General features: G+C 43.4%; 1 protein-coding gene across 2 annotated transcripts in view; it reads left to right on the forward strand.

Annotated features, from left to right (window-relative positions):
* The first annotated feature begins 1,264 nt into the window (after window positions 1-1,264).
* Window positions 1,265-24,537, forward strand: part of LOC135539890 (sarcoplasmic/endoplasmic reticulum calcium ATPase 2-like) — a 28,868-nt gene continuing 5,595 nt past the window's right edge. Inside the window, exons 1-9 of one of the 2 annotated variants that reach the window (XM_064966121.1) lie at window positions 1,265-1,779; window positions 5,179-5,196; window positions 5,402-5,484; window positions 7,607-7,711; window positions 9,229-9,367; window positions 18,275-18,355; window positions 19,270-19,355; window positions 19,700-20,164; window positions 24,343-24,431. In XM_064966121.1, coding sequence (XP_064822193.1) covers window positions 1,662-1,779; window positions 5,179-5,196; window positions 5,402-5,484; window positions 7,607-7,711; window positions 9,229-9,367; window positions 18,275-18,355; window positions 19,270-19,355; window positions 19,700-20,164; window positions 24,343-24,431 — 1,184 coding nt within the window. In that variant the 5' untranslated portion in view covers window positions 1,265-1,661. Of the gene's footprint in view, window positions 1,780-5,178; window positions 5,197-5,401; window positions 5,485-6,538; window positions 6,921-7,606; window positions 7,712-9,228; window positions 9,368-18,274; window positions 18,356-19,269; window positions 19,356-19,699; window positions 20,165-24,342; window positions 24,432-24,537 lie in introns of those variants that run through there. The other variant, XM_064966130.1, reaches the window with a different exon arrangement.

The following is a 24,537-nucleotide window of genomic DNA, read 5'->3' on the forward strand; positions in this document are numbered from 1 at the left end:
TGTTCTTAACTGACTTGATTAGTTAAATAAATAAAAACCTTGACTAGCCTGCACAGAGCTCTGACCTCAACTCCATCAAGCACCTTTGCGATGAATTGGAAGGTTGACTGTGAGCCAAACTCACTTATGATCTTATGGCTTAATGGAAGAACATTTTCAACATCTAGTGGAAAGCTTTCCCAGAAGAGTGGAGGCTGTTGTAGCAGCAAAGAGGGGACCAACTCCATATGCCCATGATTTTAGAATGAGATGTTCGACAAGCAGGTGTCCACATACTTTGTCATGTAGTGTAACTCAATATACTGCAGACTGTCCTGACAGCCACAGTTAATGGTCCCTCCCTGTGCCAGATGGATCACGTGTGAATTCCAGAAGGCAGCTTGACTCGGAACTGGTTGGGATAGAATTATAACTGAACAACAGGATCGGCCTTGTCCCACTGAAGGCTTCATTTAGAAGTGTCAACAGTTTAAACATGCCAGTCCTGTTACAATAATTACCCCTAATAAACACAGTGGGGGTGTCATCTTAACCTTGTGCCTTTCGCTGACATAGTTCAAGCCATCATAGTAGTTTGCCTGTGATTGCTTTGCATCACTTGGTTTGACAAAGAAATGCTGCCTTTGTTCACATCAAATTATGATTTCAAGTGAGGTCAGGTGAGGTGAGTGCATTCAAATATATGCATGCTGCTAGGGTCCAGTCACTCTCATTGTTGTTGGTCATACTAATGTACGTAAATAATGGCTGTGGCTAGGTATGCAAACTCAGTGTGGATCACAATCTATACTGGTACATAGACCTTCCATAGACAATATCCAGCCTGGTCAGTATCCCATGTCAAAGTATATTGATATAGTTCACAGTAAATAGTCAATGGCTTTTTATTTTGCTAATTTAACAATTCAGAGCAAACTCTGGCACTGGAGAGCATGCAGGCTTATATAACAGCCCTATGACTCAGCTAATTATGGCCCAGACTAAATCCCATGCTACATTTTATTTTAACATGGTCTGTTAATGATGCACTGGAATAAAAGCTTGAAGGTCGACACCTCTGGACCTTGAGTTGGAGAAGCCTGAACTAGGGCCTACTGATCCTGGGAAAGGGAAATGCATCAACCAGATTTTCTGCATCATCTTCAGATTACTACAGAGTATTGTTGTTTGGCTGTGTTTGTCACTGACTGCTAATATCAAACTCTTGGTAAATCCTTACTTTTGAGAACATTTCCGGACTACTTCCGTCCAATGAGAGTAGTCCACATACTGAACATGCAAGGGGCAGTGTTGAGGCACTTTTGAACAAAACAGATGAGCACTACAGTGTGTTACCACTGAAGCTGAGAGGGTAGACCAACGCAAACCGAGGGTAGCGCAAGGATTGGACTGGGTGAATGCAGCCCTCAACAGTGGTGATTGCGGCATTCTTTTCCACCATTTTTGGGGAGATAAGAGGACACCCAAAGTAACGTGAACATTCGTCGAAGGGTCATGTTTCGTTCATAAGACTAACAATTTACTATTCGTGTCATCAGGCAGTTATCTGAATGCATATTTCATAGTTGGCAAGCTGTATTTTTTCTTCTGAAATTGTTGACTTTTAAAGAGACTGAGGCGGCTGAGTAACGTTAAACGAAATAAGGAGCCGATAGTCCACCATGGATAACGCTCACACAAAGAGTGTTGAAGAAGTTTATAGCGATTTTTCTGTCAACGAAAGCACAGGACTTGGTTTGGACCAGGTGAAACGTCAGAAGGAGAAATGGGGCTCGAACGGTACGTGATCCTCTAGCTACACTTTTACTACTGGTACCGGTATTTAAGCTAACTATATTTCACTCGCAAGGGAACGAGATCAGGGTTTCCCAAACTCGGTCCTTGGCACTCCCCTGGTACACGTTTTGGTTTTTGTCCAAGCACTACAGTTTGATTCAAATAATTAAAGTTTGGGTAACCCTTGTCTAGATAACGTACGGTCATTTGTTATGGTGCTTTCAAGGCAACGGGGGGAAAAAAATAGGTCAAATTATGACGTCAGTGATCTTCAGGTCTGAAAGTTGGAGCTCTAGAAAGAGGCCCGAGTTCCCGACTTGGAATTCTGTTGGATAACCGTTCAACACGAATTTTCCCAGATGGAGCTCGTTCTTTTCCCGAGTTCCCACTGGTCTGATATTTCCCAGTTCAGTTATTTTGAACGCGTCATTAGCTAAACGTCAGCACACACCCAGCTTGGTCATTGGTAGACGTCATTGTATACTACCTTGTGGGTTTCAATCTTACATTTACACATTTTACTGAACGAAGTAGTTACACGGGATAATTGTCCAATTAGTTCATTTCAAGGGTGTTTAAACCAGGTAGCAAGACCGCTGCGCTGACCTGTGCATTTGGTCAGGATAACCGCCCGCACAGGCCCATGTAGCTAGCTATAACGATGCTGGCTGGCTAACTATCGTTAGCTAAAACGAAAGCTCGTTTGTAGGATCCTGTGGTCTGTCGTTTTTCTAGATGGTTATTTAGTAGTATTCTGGTGGCACCACATATTATGACGTCATGTGTGTATTGTAATGAGGAAACCTTCAGAATAAAAGTCCGTATTGCAATGTGGGTAACTCATTCAAAAAGAATTAGCATTTTAGTCAATGGCAACTTATTTTGCCAACAAAAGAAGAAATAATTTATTAAAACAAATGTTTTAACTTCTTCATTATTGGTGTAAAAAAATAATAATAATATGTTGACACTTTGGGCTATAGAGAATTTTTCTACCTGTCTCAACTAAAGTGTATTGGAAAATGCTCGGTAGGATCTTAACTAACCAAATATATGTAGTTTTTGAAGGGAATGTGTCATACATATCCAGAAGCACTTCGTTCTCCACCCCATCCATAGCTGAGACCTGTTTTCTCTCTACAAGCCAATATGTACCCCATTTAAAGTCTATTACAGTGCATTATGATGGAGGTGGAGAACAAAGTGCTGCTGGATATGTATGACACAGTCCCCCTCCAAAACTACACACATTTGGTTAGCAAAGACCCTACTGAGTATTTTTCACCCCAGTGTATCTGAAACAGTTAGTAATGTTTTTCTCTCTCTCTCCACATCCCAATAAGTATTCCATATAGAGTGTTTTGCATTGCAGTAAATGGAGTTGGTGGAGTAAGGAGTTACCCCCACTCTGTATTATACCTGTTGCCCAGCATGAGACCAATTAAAGTTTTGCAGGCTCTATTAAGTAATTCCAATAACATGTGTTTTATGAAGTGCATTTCTTAAAATGTAGCCAACACAATGGCTTTCAACGTAGTACAATTTTATTTGTTACACGCGCCGAATACAACGGGTGTAGACTTTACCGTGAAATACTTACTTACGAGCCCTTTCCCAACAATACCGAGTTTTTGTAAAAGGAATTTTAACACAAAATAACAAAGCTATATACAAGGGGTATGAGGTAATTGAGATGATATGTACATGTATGTAGGGGTAAAAGTGACTAAGCACTGAGGATGGATAATAAACAGCAGCGTATGTGAAAGTGTGTGTGGGGGTAGAAGCTGTCCAGTAGGCTTGGCACTCTGGTGTAGCTTGCTGTGTGGTAGCCAGGAGAACAGTCTATGACTTGGGTGACTGGAGTCTTTGACAATTTCTAGAGCCTTCCTCTGACACCGCCTGGTATAGAGGTCCTGGATGGCATGGAGCTCGGCCCCAGTGATGTACTGGGCCGTACGTATTATCCTCTATAATGTCTTGCGGTCAGATACCAAACAGTTGCCATACAAAGCGGTGATGCAGCCAGTCAAGATGCTCTCAGTAATGCAGCTGTAGAACTTTTTGATGTGCGGACCCATGACAAATCTTTTCAGTCCCCTGAGGTGAGAACAGTGTTGTCGTGCCATCTTCACGACTGTGTTGGTGTGTTTGGGCAATAATAGGTCCTTAGGGACGTGAACACAGAGGAACCTTCAACCCACTCCACCACAGCCCTGTCGATGTGAATGGGGGTGTGCTCGGCCCTCGGTTTTCTGTAGTCCACATACCTTTAATTTGTGTAAACTTTCAAAATAAAAGTTTTATTTTTACGGTTCCTGACCAATTGTGCTATTTTGTATTTTTTGTTGTTGTTGCTGATCTTAACTAATTTTTTAAAACATGAGCAAAAAGAGCTTCTGGACATCAGAACAGTGATCACTAACCTCGATTTGGATGAAGATTTGTACTTCAATGAGTCAGCGGCGAAGGACATACTGCTCATCCCAGACCAGGCCCAAATCACAGACACTCGTAAAAGGAAGAAGCAGCGTTCTAGAGGTTGACGTGCGGGATACCTGACGAGACTGCGTCGGCAAGTGGATAAACCGCTTCTACCCTCCGTTGTATTGGCGAACGTGCAGTCACTGGAGAATACACTGGGCAAGCTCCATCAAGACTATCCTATCAATGTGAGCTGAAGAACTGTAATATCATGTGTTCTCAGGACATGGTTGGACATGGAAAATATAAATCGAGTAGTTTTTTTCCACAGACGACGCAATCTCTACTGCACTCCACACTGCCCTTTCCCACCTGGACTTCCTGACCCCAGGTGGCGAGGGTAGGCGGCAACAACATCCGCCACGCTGACCCTCAACGCAAGGGCCGCTCAGGGATGCGTGCTTAGTCCCTTACTGTACTCCCTGGCCGGGCACAACCGATGACATGACGGTGGTAGGCCTGATCACCGACGATAATGAGACCGCATATAGGGAGGAGGTCAGAGATATATACACAAGATTATATATTGGATGTCTGACAACTTTCAAGGTGACCTCTGAGAAGATGGGTTAAAAAGAATCCCTACACCACCATGAATTCAAACATTGAGTGGGCAATGTTCTTACCCTCTATGCTTTTGCTACCGTTAATGACTCAGCCAAACTCAAGGCTGTGGTTTCACGCAGTGAATGCAATTAAATGAAGTCCCTGTTTTTCAAATTCCTGGTGGCAATCTAAACCAGGACATAGGGGGTTAGTGGGAGTCATTGGGGTCGGTGGTAGTCAAAGCCGAGGGGAGATCAACAAATTGCAATGCCATGTCATGATTGATTGTCAGAATGTAAGAACATTACTAAGCCATTTTCCCTAATGGTGTGTTCTCTTTTCCCTGATGCACTTTGGATTGGACCATCTCAGAGCTACCTGCTGAAGAAGGTAACACTTGTTAAAAATAGTTGGTTGTAAAAATTAAACCTAATTCTGATGTTTTCTCCAATTATTTGCAAAAGAGCTGATCTGATTGGTCAAAAGGCCAATTTAGTGAAAAAATATCCAGAATGAGCTGCCTGTGTAAACGCAGCCTATGTGATGCATCATTTTTGTATTGATTTCATGTAATTTAACACCTTTCATTCTACAGGGAAGTCTCTATGGGAGCTTGTTGTTGAACAGTTTGAAGATTTACTTGTAAGAATTCTTCTGCTGGCAGCTTGTATATCTTTTGTAAGTATATCACCTGGACAATTAATTTTTCTTCTTCCTGAGACGGGGTTGAGGGCACACTACATTTGGTGCTGCTTCTGCTTGCCATGGGTCAGTTTTCCCCCTTTTAATAGGCTAGCCCTTGATATCAATCAACCAACATTTTACATTAGACAAGTATAGATTGATGTCTGTATTAGAAGCATGTCACTCTGGGGAATTTAGTCACAGTATTCTTGCCGTCACCGTAAAGGTTTAAATTAATATACTTTTGAATGCATTTGATTGCTTTGATTTATTATGTAGCTGTGTCAATCCTCTTATAAGCAAACACCTAAATCATCTGATCTTATGCTTGCTGTCTGGAGTTGCTGAAAAAAGCTAATGAGTAGGAGTGGGCTGTCTAATGGAAAGGGAAAGTTTGTTTGGCCTCTTGGCATGAGGTGTGGACAGCAAGTGCAAATGTCTTCTGTTTTTATGCCTCTGCTGAGGTTACATTCATAGATTAGGTGGCTAAACAGCTGAGAAGGCTAGCTACACCTGAGGAATGGTGACAACAGCAGTTGCTTGAATCGAGTTGCTATCACCATGTGTCTAACAAGACATTTGAGTCGTCTTTAGCGTAATCACTTCTATCAGGGTCCTCACTGGTAGTTTGCCTTTCGCCTCGTGTTTTGACATTTAACATTACATCGTTATTAGTAGTAAGTTGCCTATACACAAGCTAAATGGTTTGCAGTGATCTAGCCTAAATTCCATAGTCCTACAGTATTATCAGTGTACTGCTACATCTGTTTACTATTCATGTTCTTAGGTAGTGGACAGACGGATGTTTTTGCATTGGAAAATATAATGTCAGATACCATGCACATTGATTTGATGAGATGTGGTCTTTTTGAGGCCAATATGGAGGGTTCAAGAGCTGGAATCTATCATCCCTGGTGTGTGTGTGTGTGTGTGTGTTATAGAGGAGCTGGTATGTAGTGTGCCCAGCCGTGCGATATGAAGGTGTCAGTGGCTGCTGTCCGGGAGACAGGGCACCACTGAAGACCAAATTTGGGCTCTTACCTTCAGTGGGAGGGCACACGCCAGATGAATGCACCATGCCCTTCACTCCCATACTTTTGGTCGGTGGTCAGATCTGATTGTGGGAGTAATAGGCTAAAAGACAGTGAAATAAACTGGTGCAGCAGGTTGTTCATGATGGTGTCTGTGTTATGCAGCATTGTCTCATTGAAGTGAATTTGTGTGCTCTTATTCTCAGCAGTTAAGAGGGACATTATTCAAATTAGTCCCACTCCCAGAAGAGTGTTTTTATCTCCTGTTTGTGAGAGAGGAGGAGTGCTGAGTTGGAGAAGAGCTTTACTAAATGCACAATGCGTGGGTTGTGATTGATTACAGAAGCAGTGGTCCTCCTAGTAACTGGTTTAATGTTTGTGGGGGGTTGGTTTGAGGTGGTAAGATGGTTGTCTGTTGGTTTCAACTGCTCATATTTGATATGCATACTGTGTATGATACTGAGGGCCATTGATTAATTTAGCCAAATGTACTGTTATGTGATCTGCTGACAATGATACAGCATTACAAATCCAGGCCATCTTTTATAAACTTTGTATCCTTACTATATTTTCTGTGTTTGATTGACAGTTTTGTAGTGCAAATGCAATTTATGTGCAAAATTTACCATAAACCTCAATTAAATCTGGCAGCATGATTTAATTAAATTCTGGTTCAATAATCACCTCCTTATATTGCACATTGTTGAAGAAAAGTTTCAAATTAAATCATGTTGCTAGATTAAAATTAGGTTAATGGTTAATTTTGCACTTATTAGCTCAAAGCTTTTACATTTAAAAAAAATAAATGTGACTGCCACTGCTAAGTTAATTAGTCCTTTCAGATTGTGTACTTCTACCATGTTTGGGTCCACTGGCAGGCATGGATGAAGTTTGTCTGTTTTTTTAACAGCTATGCTTTCTCCATGACTTTTAGCACAACCTTATTTCACAACATACTTCAATCATAGCTTTCTTAACACGATTATTTAAATTCATAGTTGTAAGTATCCAGGGGGAATAATGTTGGTACGTGCTCCTGTACTCTGTGCAATAATGGATCATCTCGTTGTCTTGTTTACCGTTAGGTCTTGGCCTTATTCGAGGATGGAGAAGAAACAATCACAGCCTTTGTGGAGCCTTTTGTAATCTTACTCATTCTTATAGCCAATGCCATAGTGGGTGTGTGGCAGGTGAGCAACTCACATTACGTCATTTTGACCTCTTTTACAGTATCTTGAATGTCCGTGTGGAGCTGCAATGACAAGTATTTAGAAACTCTTGTTTTGCTTGTATGCTGCTAGCTAGTGACTATAGGCAAAACAGGCCACCATTAAAAAGTTACAGGTAGGAGTATCCACAAATCTCAAACATTCTGCATGCTGGTCACATGTCCACTTTACGCTTAACTCTTATTAATGTCATGCTTTTCAATAGAAAGTAAATGGGCAGAGGAAGGAAATGGGTCATTGACAACATTTGCGACAGTTTAGATGAGACCAAAGTGACAACCCCCCTCGCCCAGCCTTGACATGTCTGTTGCTTTGTTGATTATACACAATGGTCTCTTAGCCATTCTCTAATCCATATTTGCAGTTTTTGCAAAGAAAACTCAGCCTGTAGCAACACAAAAAGCCTATATGCTGCCTTAGGATTTATTAATTCAGTCTAAACTCATGCATATTTCTGGCCTGCGTGTTTTCGCCCAGGAGAACTAGGCTACATTTCCTCAGCTGTCTGTCAACATAGATGGCATGTTTGTGAGCAAATGACCTTGAACATTTGAATCTAATCCATAAAGCATTTATGCGCAGCCAAAGAATGAGCATAAAATATTGTCAATCACTCTGTTTCAAACAACAAGTTCATAGTTGTCTTTCTTACTCAGTTTTGATGCCCAATTTCTAGTGTCAGTTAGAATGTCTGTCACACTGGTTGACTTTGCCTACACTGTCAGGGAGCTCCTAGGAGGAATTTCCAAACCACTGTGTGCCATGGAGTAGACTCTAACATCTGTCCCTGTAGCCCTAAATTACCATGCTCAATAGACAATTATAGGCTCTTTATTAACTTATATCAATCAGTAAAATGTAATTCATAAATCCCTTTTCACATAAACTGTTTTCACTAAGTGCTATACAGATTCCCAGCCTAAAACTCCAAAGAGCAAGCAATGCAGAAGCACTTATATGTTGAAGCTGGTCAGGAAATTTGGACTTTAGAACCAAGCATTCTATTCCTCCAATTTATTGAGTAAACACAAACGTGACATTGGCACAGTGTGTGGATTTTCTTATTTAGCTGCTGTTCTCATAAATGTGACATTCCCTATGACGCAGTGTTAACAACTTACACTTCTGTTTTCTTAAGCATAATCAGTACAGAAATTGACTATTTTCAGAGTGTAAAATATGCAAAGGGAATCCCCTGGTCCTTGTCATGCACGATCTCTAAAATATTTCGTGCTGTCTATGACTTTGTGGTTACATTTTTACAGCCACATCCATCAGAGTTAATGAAACAAAGTGGCATGGTTAGGCTGTTGAAGTGACATATTGTGCCATTTAAAGAAGTCCCGTATCTGTAGTTTGTGGGATGGTGAAAAGTCAAATAGGCTTATTTGATTTGAATTGGCTTCTAAAATGTCATCAGATCATCTATTTCGGTATGTAATATGTAACCAAACAGTCAACGTTTCTAATCTACACAGGAACGCAATGCTGAGGATGCCATTGAAGCCCTTAAAGAGTACGAGCCTGAGATGGGCAAGGTCTACCGCCAGGACAGGAAGACCGTTCAGAGGATCAAGGCTAAAGAAATCGTGCCTGGAGACATCGTGGAGGTTGCTGGTAAGTTGGCCCTGTCTTTCTCAGTGCTGTAGGATGCATTAAACCCACATCATTTTTGGTGATTCAGTAATTTGGCTTATGAATAACCATTATTTAAGATTGAAGCAAAAACAGTTGTTAGTCTTCGTTAGGAAAAAAAGGACACTCCTTCTAATCTATTTTCACTTAAACCAGCATAGTTTTACACCTCACTCGGGTACATTTAATTTTTAACTGGACTCGTGAATCCAGGCATGGTTAGGCTTCCATTTTAACAGAGAAATCTAATTTAAATTGCCCTCTCCCCCAGTCCCACTGCAGAGGTGACACCCTACATGAGAGGTGTATTTTGGGATGTTTCTATTAACCCATTGTCCCAAAGGACTAGGCACTAGTGGTGCTAAGGACCTCTCGAAACACATGAGCATGTTTCCTAGGGTGCTAAACTCACGAAGGTACACGGCACACCACCTTGACAAGGCTCCCATTGTGTTCAACCATAGCACCATGCTAGCACATTCCCATTGGAGCCGGTAAACTGAACCTCGGAGTGGCTCATCTCTCACGTTTCCTCAATGCAGCTCATGAAAGAGCCTGGTATGACTCACCCAAAGTCGGTGACTTTAGCAGCGAGAGAGACGTTTCTGATTGATTTTCAGAGGAATTGTGTCCTGAAAAAGCATGTGGCAGCAGGGGATGGACATAGATGTAGTCAACTGATGTGCAGTAAAATACTGGAGTCCTTGAAGCGCTAATGTTATCATGATACTTGGTTTAACCCTAAACCACTGAGGTGATACTGGGTTTTTCTGTGCATAGTGGTGGGTTTTATTTTTAGCCTGTCTAGATTATGGAATCATGATTTATTTATAGCAGACAGTGACGGTAGTTCCTTTCTGGGGAAAAGTGATGCTGTGTATGACGTGGGACTCCTAACTCACCTTGAGAAGGGCATCGGCAGCACAGTGCATTTGCTGCTTGCTCGTTTCTATGAAACCTATTGTTTTAGAGTGACGGAACATTTGGTTTGGGGGTTAATGTTTAACAATACCTTCATGATGGTATGGTTATCAAAGTGGATCCTGGATGTATTAGTGTGTGTTCTGTATATTTGCCTTCATTTGTTGCACAGAAATCCTTGGCTGGTCATTGCTGTGTAAAAATATGATTGAGTATAGCCGTCATTAGTTGTGTAGAGTGAAGGTCGTTTATGGTTTTGCTGTATGTTTACTCAGGAAAATGGCTAACAGCCTTGCTTGGAAACCAGACTCTCTTCAAGGGAACAGTTGGCAAAGCAGATATTGTCAGAGTGATGCATTGTGGAGGCTGTCAGGTGGAGATTGAGAATGTCACCTAAGCTTAGAGAGCACATTGGGGAAATCCTGCAGAGCCTTTTCAGATTGGTTTCTGTGAGGCTCCTTTCTGAATGTTTGCCCAAATCCCCAGTGTGACCCCCTGCCATGCAGGAAGGCTGGTCATGACGCAGATGCCAGCTTACTGCTGAGGCAGAGGACGCAGGCTGCGCTGACTGGCTGAGCTGTGAGCAGAATACTAAACGGGCCAATCTCTGGCCCTGCATGTTAGGGTACCGCTGTGTGCCCTGACACAGCCAGCCTCCCGCTCCACTTGTCGATGTGTTTATTACACATAGCTAGTAGTCATCAACATAATGTGTCTATAGCCTGAGTTGTTGCAGTTCCACAGGACTGAGGAGAGTCAGGTCTGGTCTGGTCCCTGGCTGGTGTATGTTCAGTACAGTAAGGGCCCAGATACTGATGGGGCAAGTCTGTGTGGGGTGGGATGGGGGGGGGGGGTCTCAGCTGCTTCTATTGTTTGGACAGCAAGATGACCTTGTAGGGAAGTCTGTGTCAGTGGTGGATCGCGATCTCACCCCCGCCCACCTCCAAGCCCAACACACAGAGACCCTACCCATCACCACTCTCCATGGCCTGGGATTCCAGACACTCAGCATGGCATTTTGTGTGGCCTGCTGTGGGGTCTTTTGGCAAGTGTCTGGTCCAACCAGGTATTTGCTGTCCCCAGCTTGTCTGCAGGCGGCACAATGGCTGTCTGGGACTTAGATGAATAAGGTGGAGGGATCTGTATGTTACTGCATCAGCATCCTCTTTTCAAGTTCAATCTGCTGTTCATTTAGCCCTGGGCCCGGTTTCCCGATAGTGATGGAACTTAGGGAGTGTTTTAACAATGCACCTTTCCTACAAGGGCTGAAGATGTAACATGCATTTCCATAAACACCCCGTAGAGAGTGTTTAATAAGTGAGTCATTGGAGCATGTAGCTACTGATAGTATCGAAAGATCAGATCAGCTTTCTCCATTCAAATCCTACCTTAGCATTAGAATTGTGCCACAATACTGATGACGAATAAGCTCCTAGAGATATTATCACCTATGGCTTCAAATATTGAGGTGGCTTATTCTAATGCTTAGCCTATAATAATGCACTAAATCAAGATTTGGCACAATTTTGCGCGCATGTTACGCATCATGAAATGTATTGAGGCAATTTTTATACAGTAGCCTACAATTAGCAAAATAGAACTCAATTGATTGAACATGAAATGTATTTAAATATTATTTAAATATATAGTGTCTTCAAAGTAATAGATTTTCTCACCAATCTACACACAATACACCATAACGACAAAGTGAAAACGTGTTTTTCAAAATAAAAATGCAAATTTATTAAAAAATAACAAATTTACATACAGTGGGACAAAAAAGTCTTTAGTCAACCACCAATTGTGCAAGTTCTCCCACTTAAAGATGAGAGAGGCCTGTAATTTATCATAGGTACACTTCAACTATGAAATCCAGAGAATCACATTGTAGGATTTTTTTAATGAATTCATTTGCAAATTATGGTGGAAAACTATTATTCACCAAATACTTATTTATCTCAGTACTTTGTTATATACCCTTTGTTGGCAATGACAGAGGTCAAATGTTTTCTGTTAGTCTTCACAAGGTTTTCACACACTTGCTGGTATTTTGGCCCATTCCTCCATGCAGATCTCCTCTAGAGCATTGACGTTTTGGGGCTGTTGCTGGGCAACACGGTCTTTCAACTCCCTCCAAAGATTTTCTATGGGGTTGAGATCTGGAGACTGGCTAGGCCACTCCAGGACCTTGAAATGCTTCTTACGAAGCCACTCCTTCGTTGCCCGGGCGGTGTGTTTGGGATCATTGTCATGCTGAAAGACCCAGCTACATTTCATCTTCAATACCCTTGCTGATGGAATGAGGTTTTCACTCAAAATCTCACGATACATGGCCCCATTCATTCTTTCCTTTACACGGATCAGTCGTCCTGGTCCCTTTGCAGAAAAACAGCCCCAAAGCATGATGTTTCCACCCCCATGCTTCACAGTAGGTATGGTGTTCTTTAGATGCAACTCGGCATTCTTTGTCCTCCAAACACGACGAGTTTTCACCGAGAAGTTATATTTTGGTTTCATTTGACCATATGACATTCTCCCAATCTTCTTCTGGATCATCCAAATGCTCTCTAGCAAACTTCAGACGGGCCTGGACATGTACTGGCTTAAGCAGGGGGACACTGGCGACGTAGAGTCCCTGGCGGCGTAGTGTGTTACTGATGGCAGGCTTTGTTACTTTGGTCCCAGCTCTCTGCGGGTCATTCACTAGGTCCCCCCGTGTGGTTCTGGGATTTTTGCTCACCTTTCTTATGATCATTTTGACCCCACGGGGTGAGATCTTGCGTGGAGCCCCAGATCGAGGGAGATTATCAGTGGTCTTGTATGTCTTCCATTTCCTAATAATTGCTCCCACCGTTGATTTCTTCAAAGCAAGCTGCTTACCTATTGCAGATTCAGTCTTCCCAGCCTGATGCAGGTCTACAATTTTGTTTCTGGTGTCCTTTGACAGCTCTTTGGTCTTGGCCATAGTGGAGTTTGGAGTGTGACTGTTTGAGGTTGTGGACAGGTGTCTTTTATACTGATAACAAGTTCAAACAGGTGCCATTAATACAGGTAACGAGTGGAGGACAAAGCACTGCTTAGAGAAAAAGTTACAGGTCTGTGAGAGCCAGAAATCTTGCTTGTTTGTAGGTGACCAAATACTTATTTTCCACCATAATTTGCAAATAAATTCATAAAAAAATCCTACAATGTGATTTTCTGGATTTTTTTTCTCTCATTTTGTCGGTCATAGTTGAAGTGTACCTATGATGAAAATTACAGGCCTCATCTTTTTAAGTGGGAGAACTTGCACAATTGGTGGCTGACTAAATACTTTTTTGCCCCACTAAGTGTTCACAGCCCTGAGTCAATACATGTTAGAATCCCCTTTTGACAGCGATTACAGCTGTGAGTCTTTGCACACCTGGATTGTACAATATTTGCACATAAATAATTATTCAAGCTGTCAAGTTGATTGTTGATCATTGCTAGACATAGATTTTCAAGCAGATTTAAGTTACAACTAACTCAGCCACTCAGGAACACGTTGAGGCTTCACTGTCTTCTTGGAAAGCAACTCCAATGTAGATTTGGCCTTGTGTTTTAGGTTTTTGTCCAGCTAAAAGGTTAATTTGGTCTGTTTTGAAAGCAGACTGAACCAGGTTTTTCTCTAGGATTTTGCTTAGCTCTATGCGGTTTCTTTTTTAACTCCCTAGTCCTTGCCGATTTACAAGCATACTTATAACATGATGCAGCGACCACTTTGCTTGAAAATATGAAGTGGTACTCGGTGATGTGTTGGATTTACCCCAAGTATAACGGTTTGTATTCAGGACATAGTTCATTTCTTTGTCACATTTTTTGCTGTTTTACTTCAGTGTTTTATTGCAAACAGGATGCATGTTTTGTAATATTTTTATTCTGTACGGGTGTCCTTTTCACTCTGTCATTTAGGTTAGTATTGTGGAGTAACTACAATGTTGGTCCATTCTCAGTTTTCTCCTATCACAGCCATTAAACTCTAAATGTTTTAAAGTCACCATTGGCCTCTGAGTGATTTCCTTCTTCTCTGGCAACTGAGTTAGGAAGGATGCCCGTATCTTTGTAGTGACTGGGTGTATTCATACACCATCCAAAGTGTAATTAATAACTTCACCATGCTCAAAGGGATATTCAATGTCTTGTTTTATTTTTACCCATCTACCAATAGCTGCCCTTTGAGTCATTAAAACCTCCCTGGACTTTGTGGTTGAATCTGTTTGAAATTCACTGCTTAACTGAGGGACCTTAAAGATAATTATGAGTGGGATACAGAGAGTCTACCAAATTGTTTTTACAAACCATTCAAATAAAAGTACTTGACAACAACAAAAAAACACAGATTATTTTAAATACTAGATACTCAAATACACATGTATTTGAACCCAGGTCTGGTATCAACCAACAGTTATTAAGCCACTGCAATTTTCTGAATGTTGTTTTTACATTGTCCTCACGTTCAAGTGGCAGCTAATCCTGAGGCATGTCCTGCATTGACTGCTGGGAATCTGCGCTATGCTGTCTGGTTCTAGAATTGTTGGAAAAGGGGAAGACATGCTGGTCTGACCCTGGAGAGACTCTTAAGCGGAGCCACTAACAAGGAAGAGGCTGACCTCCAGACAACGGGAAACATTAGTACCCTTCAAAGTTTCTTCTTTAAGAAAATTATTACTGTGGTCAGACTGTAGCATTGTACACAGCTTCTCATGGCCACATGTGGAACAGTGCATTAGAATATTAAGAAGACTGCTGTGTGGAGAGGGAAGGCAGGACGAGTTATCATCACCCTTTTCATGAAGCTACATAGAGGGTTTAATTACAACCTTTTCATGGTGTTAATGGCAACAGAACGCATTGGGACCGGACATCCAGAGAGGTCTTTAGCGATCCATTTCAACATCTGAATAAAAATCTTTGTCTCGTGTATGTGTCCCAGCATATAGAGGCCATAGAGAGTTTGAAGGCATGTTGACCCCTGACCTCTGTTCTTCCTTCCTATCTCCCAGCAGAACGCTGTTTGTCGGGCAGCATCTGGTCTACATCTCACACAGCATAAGCCGCTGGTCTTAATCTAGGTGTCACGTGGCTCCGTCGCAGTGTCCTGTTGCCACCGCAACCAAACCTGGCCCAGGACAGGACATGGTGGTCTGTTTGTAGTGTACTGTACTGTCCTACACACAGCCCTGTTCTGTTGGTTATGAGAGGAGACTGGAGATCTCAGTACACCCACTGAAAACAGGAAGTAGAGATTAAAGCCAGACACATCGTTGTTACTCCAACTAGCTTTAGGCTAGTGTTCATGGTCTCACATACTCTTTTTTTTTTTTTCCTTTTCTAATTTTCTCTGATTCATCTAATTCTTTGGCCTTTTGAATTGTTAGTGTACTGTACACTTGGTTAGTGGTGAACGCTTTCTAGACAAGAACAGCTGTTTAAGAGCACTTGGACAGTTCTAGGACGTAGTTCGCCGTCAAGTGCTTCTAAAATAGCCTAATCAGAATGAGCTATTTAAACCTTTTGTTGTAGCTGCCATAAGCACCTGCACCCTCAGGATTGTCCACAGAGAACCTGCCGTGTCATGCAGTCATACACAGCAGGGCCTGTGTCAGTCTGTCAGCGAAAGCAGTTGCTCTGTCTTCCTGGTGTGGCAGCCTGGCTTGGACCCACTCCACAGTTGTAAAGAAGGGCACCCCTGGAAGTCATGTCTGGCACCGGTTCACAGACTCTTGTGTCTGTGCCGCTTGTTGCTACGCGGCCTGTCTCAATCTCCTCGGCGTGGAGAATCACTTGTTGGCAAGCCTTGGGGTGAAAAGGTGTTCATGTTTGAGGAGACCTTTGGCCTGGTACCAAGTAGGATGTTGACTTAAAGGGATAGCTGATGTATTCACACACACTTCATCCAGAGCAGGCCTGCAGACCTGGCTAACTGCACCAGGACAATCTTACGTGTTTTGTACCCCCATAAGGACATCAAGTGTTATTGTAATTGGCTTTACTCCCTGTAGTCACCAGCGTTTCTTAAAACATTTGAATGTGTCTTGGGACAGGAAGTGTTGCGCAACCCTAAGGATGTGGCCGTTATGGGGGGAAACGTTTGACTGTGGTCATGTTTTCTTTCAGTTCAGCTTGGCGTCAGATTGTATTTTGAAACTCCTCCCAAATGTGTTATCTTTCTTTGGCCTGTAGATAATATTCTGTAACTGTTTGCCTTTGTCTGAATAGCTTTCAAGTGAGCCTGATGATAATTTGATGTTGCATCCCATCCAAGGCCAATCCATTGCATACTTCCCTCTGTGAGTTAGGTCTCCCGACCTTTTCAGAAGTGAAACGCATTGTTCCACATTTAGACAGTTGAAAGATGCCATTGAGCTCTCCACAATTATTTATGAGAAAAGTGGTCTGTCTCTCTCTCTCTCTCTCATGATTGGCCCATGTCCACTGATGGTCCAGAACTCCTGGCACCAGTGTCAGCATTAATACGGCCTGACACACACACCCAACTGCTCGCATCTCTCTCTTTCTCTCTCTCTGAGCCAAGGCCTTGTTGGTGTTGAGGCTTGTGTGTCTAGCTTTAATATGTGACAGCTTAGGGACACCCGCTTGTTAATTTGAAGGTTTGAAAACAAGGAGTTTGAGGTTAAAGCGTGTGCTAAGCGCCACTCCTGTTGCGTCAATGAGTTTTGGAAAATGGGGCTCCATGTCTGAGTGACAGCAGCTGGTATTATCTCCTCCACCTCTTCCTGTGCAGTAGGGAGGACAGGAAAGTAGCTGGCATTTAAACCAATCAATCAAATATTTTATAAAGCCTTTTTACATCAGCAGTTGTCACAAAGTGCTGAAACAGATACCCAGCCTAAACCCCCAAGAAGCAAGTAGTGCAGAAGCACAGTGGCTTGGAAAAACTCCCTAGAAAGGCAGGAGCCTAGAGGAACCAGGCTCTGATAGGTGGCCAGTCCTCTTCTGGCTGTGCCAGGTGGAGATTAGAACAATACATGGCCATTAAGGCCAGATCGTTTGGACAGCTCATTGGAGGAACATATTTAAATAGTTTTCCCATTTTTGGCTGTGCGTATTGTTCATCCCATGCTATTTTTCTCTCCTCTCAAGGGCACAGGGGGATCGGATTAGTTTACTGTCTGTTCAGTCCTGAAAAGGAATTCTGACATTCATGAACATGTTTCTCTTCCCTGGCTTCCACCAGTCTCCCTCAATCACCCAGATTGGCCATATTATTCCAATACTCACTGTGTGTCTTGAAAAGAAAGGGCATGATTGAAGGACATTGAATACATTTTAATACCATGTTAAGTCTCCAGGTCTGTGAGAGCCAATATATGTGTTTTTCAGTAGAACTGTGCCCTGCAGCGTTTATGTACTAATAGGTTGCAGAATCAGGTCACCACAATTCAGATGTGGCCCAAATTGTCTGTCTCTTTTGGGAAGGGCCTTTTTATGGCTCACCGGTCCTCTGTTTCCTCATGCTGCTCTGGCTCTCCTCTCTCCGCTACAATAGAAGCCCAGTACTCTGCCTCTGTGTGGCACAGCAACCAACCCTGAAATGAGCTATAGTCTGTCAGTTAACACTGATGCTGAATAAATGACTTGTCTATTTCAGAGAACGGCTGGGTGGTTTTCAAGGTCCAATAATCTAAGCACTCTGCAGGATCGGTATTTTTTTATAATGTTCTGCTTTTATTATTGGCTTTGACTTGAATATGACTTTGCACATCCACAACCAGTTTACTTGTCTTGAGACCTGTAACTGTATAGTATCTGTTGTGTGCTGCTACAATGACTCAACGTAATGGGCAGAAGTTATGGAGGTCATGTGAATTATCTGTCTAGTTTTCCCTGCTTGCAAAATGTGCAATGCATAATTGTCCGTCTATGATGTTTTTTTAATCTGTGTGCCTCTAATTCTGTCTTTATGTCTGGTTTCCCCTGCGCTAGTTGGAGACAAGGTTCCTGCAGACATCCGTCTTACATCCATCAAATCTACAACCCTGAGAGTAGATCAGTCCATCCTGACCGGTAAGACACACTGCTGTTTGCTGCACTGTGTTTTTCTATACCGAACAAACTTAGGCTACTCTACATCTCTAGTCAAAATAGACAAACTGTCTTACTCCAAAAGCATAACAAAACTCTCTTCCTGTGTAATGACATTGTATGCTAATTTCAGGTGTTCTACAGCTGTCTTTGCTGACAGTATGAGCTCCTCAGAGCCTGCAAGCATATTGTATGACTCACTTTTAATTGTCGTCTGCCACATGTTTATTTGCCTGTATTCCATGTAGGCAAACTTGAACTGTTTATTCCTCCTCCAGAACCAAGTTATTCCAAACTTCATATTGTGGGTCCTGTGTGGCTCAGTCGGTAGAGCATGGCGCTTGCAACGCTTGCAACGCCAAGCATCGTGGGTTCGATTCCCGCTGGGACCACCCATATGTAAAAGTAGTGGCCCCAGCCGACTTGTAAGTCGCTTTGGACAAAAGCGTCTGCTAAATGGGATATATTATATTTATATATTATTTGATTGGAGAGTCGTGTCCCTAACACATCACCTCCATAGACTGGTAATATTGTAATACGCGAGGAATGTAGGAGTCAGTTCAAACCCAACTGCTCAGCCCCATCTCACAACAAAAGTTTGTTTTACTTTAGCTTATCAAAATAAGACTTATTAATAATTGAATATCATGACACCGGTTAATTAACCGAGTTCATCTCCTCTGAGCCTAGAGCCAGGGTTTCCACTTGATCCACATTCTGATCAGAGGCTGTGCCCTGCACCATGCGCACCAAGAGCCATGAATGTTACACATTGATTGTGGAGTGGGAGTCTATGATTTGAAGTTGATAGAGTTTTTCCCCGAGGCTTTAGACACAGCCAAAGGGAAATCAGTGTGATACGTGACCTGCGCTGCTCTCTGCTGTGATTCCAGGTGAGTCTGTCTCTGTCATCAAGCACACGGACCCAGTGCCTGACCCTCGAGCTGTCAACCAGGACAAGAAGAACATGCTCTTCTCTGTAAGCAACACTCTTCTCTCTTCACTCCTTACTGCTCCTTGTAGCGGCTGTGTGATAATTGAACTCTCCAACATCAGCTCGTAGTTTGAGATTCTCCTTCAAGTAACTTGTTTCAGTCAAGCTCAATGGAGTTGAAGAACATGCTTGATGCAGGTATCCCTTAACTTTCCTAAACGTCATTAACAAATTATGCCAGCATCACTCAATATCAAAAATGTACTTAAAAATACAGACCCTGCTATTTTATTTTGGTTTGTAAATATAGTTAGAATATTCTATCTAGTCGGCTCCCCTCAAGCGTGTGTGATTTGTGTGGCCATAACGTTCAACCTTTGTGTTTTCAGGGCACCAACATCTCGTCTGGCAAGGCTATTGGTGTGGTGGTGGCCACGGGCGTGAACACTGAGATTGGTAAGATCCGTGATGAGATGGCAGCCACTGAGCAGGAGAAGACCCCCCTGCAGCAGAAGCTGGATGAGTTCGGGGAGCAGCTGTCCAAGGTCATCTCCCTGATCTGCATCGCTGTGTGGATGATCAACATCGGCCACTTCAACGACCCCGTCCACGGAGGCTCCTGGATCCGCGGCGCCGTCTACTACTTCAAGATCGCCGTGGCCCTGGCTGTGGCCGCCATCCCCGAGGGTCTGCCTGCTGTCATCACCACCTGCCTGGCCTTGGGCACCCGCCGCATGGCCAAGAAGAACGCCATCGTCCGCAGCCTACCCTCTGTGGAGACCCTGGGCTGCACCTCTGTCATCTGCTCCGACAAGACCGGCACCCTCACCACCAACCAGATGTCTGTCTGCAGGGTGAGTCTGGTTGGTTGTTTTACATGCTGACTGGACAGGGAAGTCTGCCTCTGTTGCGTTACCTTGCTGTGATACTGTTTCAGAATATGTGTATGTGTGCAGAAGGCTCTTTTGTAGTGGATAATCAAGAGTGAGATGTGTTACAAAGAGGTGGTGAGGCAGCGATGCGCTGCGGCTTTGATAGACAGTCAGCCATTAGGTGTTCATCCGCGGTGCTCTTGCATAACTGATCTTGCGTCAGCGCTCTGCGGAGCATCCAGTCCCTCCCACTTTCTGAGTGGCACCCCAACACACCTACAGCTCTTTCCCAGAGCAGAGAGACATTTCATTATTCATGAGCATGTTTATTCTCTTTTTGGTGAATATGCACAGATCTTTGGAACTGCTGACTCCACTCCTTTAAACTTTGACCTGTTGCATTATTTAGTAGGTCTATCAAATGTTTCTGGATGGGAGGTTCTTTATTTGGTAGCGGCCATTTATTTCCCATAATACATTTAGTTTGAACTAGCATTCCATGGGTCTCTGGTCTGTTTTAATGTATGTCCCTCTGTAGTCACTTCCTTTCACCTCTGGTGCAGACTGAAATTATTAGGGAAAATGGGATGTCTAGTTCGTTGCGCAACTAAATGCATTCAACTGAAATTTGTCTTCTAATTTTTAACCCAACCCTTCTGAATCAGAAACTTCAGGATTTTGACAACGAGGCTTTTTAAAAATCTACTTCCCTGGAGTCTGAACTCGTGGATACCATTTTTATGTCTCCGTGTCCAGTATGAAGTTAGAGTTAGCTCAATGGCTGGAAGTTTATGGGTATCTGGTAGCACAGGACTCTCCAACCCTGGTCCTAGAGAGCTTCCATCCTGTAGGTTTTCACTCCAACCCTAATCTATCAGACCTGACTCTAATAATTAGCTGGTTGATAAACTGAATCGGGTTAGTTACAACTGGGGTTGGACCTACAGGATGGTAGCACTCCCAGGAGCAGGGTTGGAGAGCCCTGTGCTAGCGGATACCCATAGACGTCCAGCCATTGTGCTAACGTACATTAGCATTGGATCACAAAACTACAACTTCCTTCATACTGGATGCATAACATAAAAATGGTATCATGAGTTCATCTGACTCTGGGGAAGAAAAAATAAAGTAATTTAAGTAATTAAAGTATCCCTTTAATCGATGTCCATGTCATCGGCGCCCAGGGAGCAGTTGTTGTTAGGATGCATGATGCCATAATACACTAGTAAATTATATCATATCCTACTGTACCTATCTCATTGTTTCCATGAAGTGATGATGACATTTGTTTAAGTAACACATGTTTTAGGCTGTGACGAGTTCTCCACTTTGCTTTCATCTATCCCAGTAGTTTGAGAATGGGATCTCTGGTGTAGAGGCTCGGAGCTGAAAGAGAACCATGCCTTTTTCAGGTTACTACCCAGTGTCCACCAATCAACCCCCATCTCCCATTTCATCTGTCAGTGATGCTTGGAAAATCTTCCACAAAATAGTTTGTGTTGAATTCACGGCTTAAGCCTAATGTATTCAGCGAGAGGATGTAATGCTATTTTCTAATCATGTGACGTCAGCAGGTTTCTCTGAAGTGTGGCCTCCAGCTGAAAAAGGACATGAATGATTTCCATCACTCTTCCTTCCTCCTTTCTCTCTGTCCGAGACTGCTGGCGTGTCCCAGCAGACTGGCTGTTGTGACGTGGTATTAGTTTGCACGTGCCTACTACTAGGCTTGGACCAGTCCAGTTCTTCCTGTGGGAAAAGGCCCAGCCCTCCAGGCTTCAGTGCACTCTTCTCTTTATGCTGGCTCCCTGACAGATGGCCTCCACTATTTACTTATGGACTAAACCAAACAAGCACTGCTCACTGCTAGACTCCTGCCTTAGCCCCCACACAGCCATAGGGCATCTAAATCCCTCCAGCCCAGAGAGTATGACACACACACACACAGTATAAGGGGTCTACTGCAGTGTTTCCTAACTCCAGTCCTCCAGAACCCCCAACAGCACACGTTTTTGTTGTAGCCCAGGACAAACTCTCATGATTCAGCTCATCCAGGGCTTGATTAGTTGACAAGTTTGTCTGGGGCTACAACAAAAATGTGTGCTGTCGGGGGTTCTGGAGTATAGTTGTGAGAGCTGATCTACAGCTATTATGTGGTGTTTGCTGCCATCTACAGTGTAAGTTAATAAACGGCCTCTAATGTAATGTTGTAACCATACATCTCTTATGACTGAAAATAACTTCTAGACATCAGGACTGCGATTACTCACCACAGACGAGCAGAATCCTCTTTTTCCTTCCACGACTCTGACAAGCCCGATGAAAAAGATACGCTGCTTCCTCGGGAACAGGCCCCGATCCACGTGAAGAGGAGGCTGAGAAAGAGGGGTCGAAGGTGCGCCTGCCTTCTGAGAATTCGCAGGCAATCAAATAAACCCCCACTTCTCTCCATTCTGCTAGCAAACGTGCAATCTTTGGACAATAAAATCAATGTGTTACACAGAAGATTGAACTACCAACGGGACATTAAAAACAAACATCTTATGCTTCACGGAGTAGTGGCTGAATGATGATGACAACATCAACATACAGCTGGCTGGTTATATGATGTAACAGCAGGACAGAACAGCGGCGTCTGGTAAGACGAGGGGCGGCGGTCTATGCATTTCTGTAAACAACAGCTGGTGCACGATGTCTAAAGGAAGTCTCGAGCTATTGCTCACCTGAGGTAGAGTATCTCATGATAAGCTGTAAACCACACTACCTACCGAGATAATTCTCATCTATATTCTTTAACTGTTTACATGCCACCACAGTCAGAGGCTGGCACTAAGACAGCATTGAATGAGCTGTATTCCGCCATAAGCAAACAAGAAAACACTCACCCAGAGGCGGCGCTCCTAGTAGCCTGGGGACTATAATGCAGGGAAACTTAAATCCGTTTGACCAAATTTCTATCAGCCTGTTAAATGTGCAACCAGAGGAAAAAGAACTCTGGACCACCTTTACTCCACACCCAGAGGTGCATACAAAGCTGGATCCTGGACTTCTTGATGGGCCGCCCCCAGATGGTAAGGGTAGGTAACAACACATCTGCCACGGTGATCCTCAACACGGGAGCCCCTCAGGGGTGTGCGTGCTCAGTCCCTTCCTGTACTCCCTGTTCACTCATGACTGCACGACTCCAACACCATCATTATATTTGCCGATGACACAGTAGTGGTAGGCCTGATCAACGATGAGACAGCCTATAGGGAGGAGAGCAGAGACCTGGCCGTGTGGTGCCAGGACAACAACCTCTCCCTCAACGTGATCAAGACAAAGGAGATGATTGTGGACTACAGGAAAGAGCACACACCCGTTTTCATTGACGGGGCTGCAGTGGAGCAGGTTGAGAGCTTCAAGTTCCTTGGTGTCTTCATCACCAACAAACTAACATGGTCCAAGCACACCAAGACAGTCGTGAAGAGGGCACAACAAAACCTATTCCCAATCAGAAGGTTCTACAGCTGCACCATCGAGAGCATCCTGGTTGCATCACTGCCTGATATGCCAACTGATCGGCCTCCGACTGCAAGGCACTACGGAGCGTAGTGCGAACGGCCCAGTATATCACTGGGGCCACGCTTCCTGCCATCCGGGACCTCTGTACCAGGCGGTGTCAGAGGAAGGCCCTAAAAATTGTCAGACTCCACCCTAGTCATAGTCTGTTATCTCTGCTTCCGCATGGCACGATGTACCAGAGCGCCAAGTCTAGGTCCAAGAGGCTTCTAAACAGCTTCTACCCCCAAGCAATAAGACTCTTGAACATCTAGTCAAATGGCTACCCAGACTATTTGCAGTGCCCCCCACCCCATCTGTTGTCATCTATGCACAGTCACTTTAATAACTCTACCTACATGTACATACTACCTCAAATAACCAGTGCCCCCGCACATTGACTCTGTATCGGTACCCCCCTGTATATAGTCTTGCTATTATTATTTCACTGCTGCTCTTTAATTACTTGTTACTTTTATCTCTTATTCTTATCTGTATTTTTTTAAACTGCATTGTTGGTTAGGGGCTCGTAAGTAAGCATTTGACTAATACAATTTGGTGTGAGATGATTAGTTTGTGTGTGAGTCAGCCCTAACTTTCCTTGTCTGTGTTGTGGCCTCCAGATGTTCATCATTGACCAGGCCGACGGGAACAGTTGCTCTCTGAATGAGTTCACCATCACTGGCTCTACTTACGCACCTGAAGGAGAAGTGTAAGTACCAAATACTCTCTTAACGCCAGTCCGTTTAACATACAATTATTTATTTACTTCCAATTACATGAAACGTTGGAGGGAGTTAATCTTGTCTCCTGGCCTG

Source organism: Oncorhynchus masou, chromosome 1, assembly GCF_036934945.1.
Source record: "Oncorhynchus masou masou isolate Uvic2021 chromosome 1, UVic_Omas_1.1, whole genome shotgun sequence".
NCBI lineage: Eukaryota > Metazoa > Chordata > Actinopteri > Salmoniformes > Salmonidae > Oncorhynchus > Oncorhynchus masou.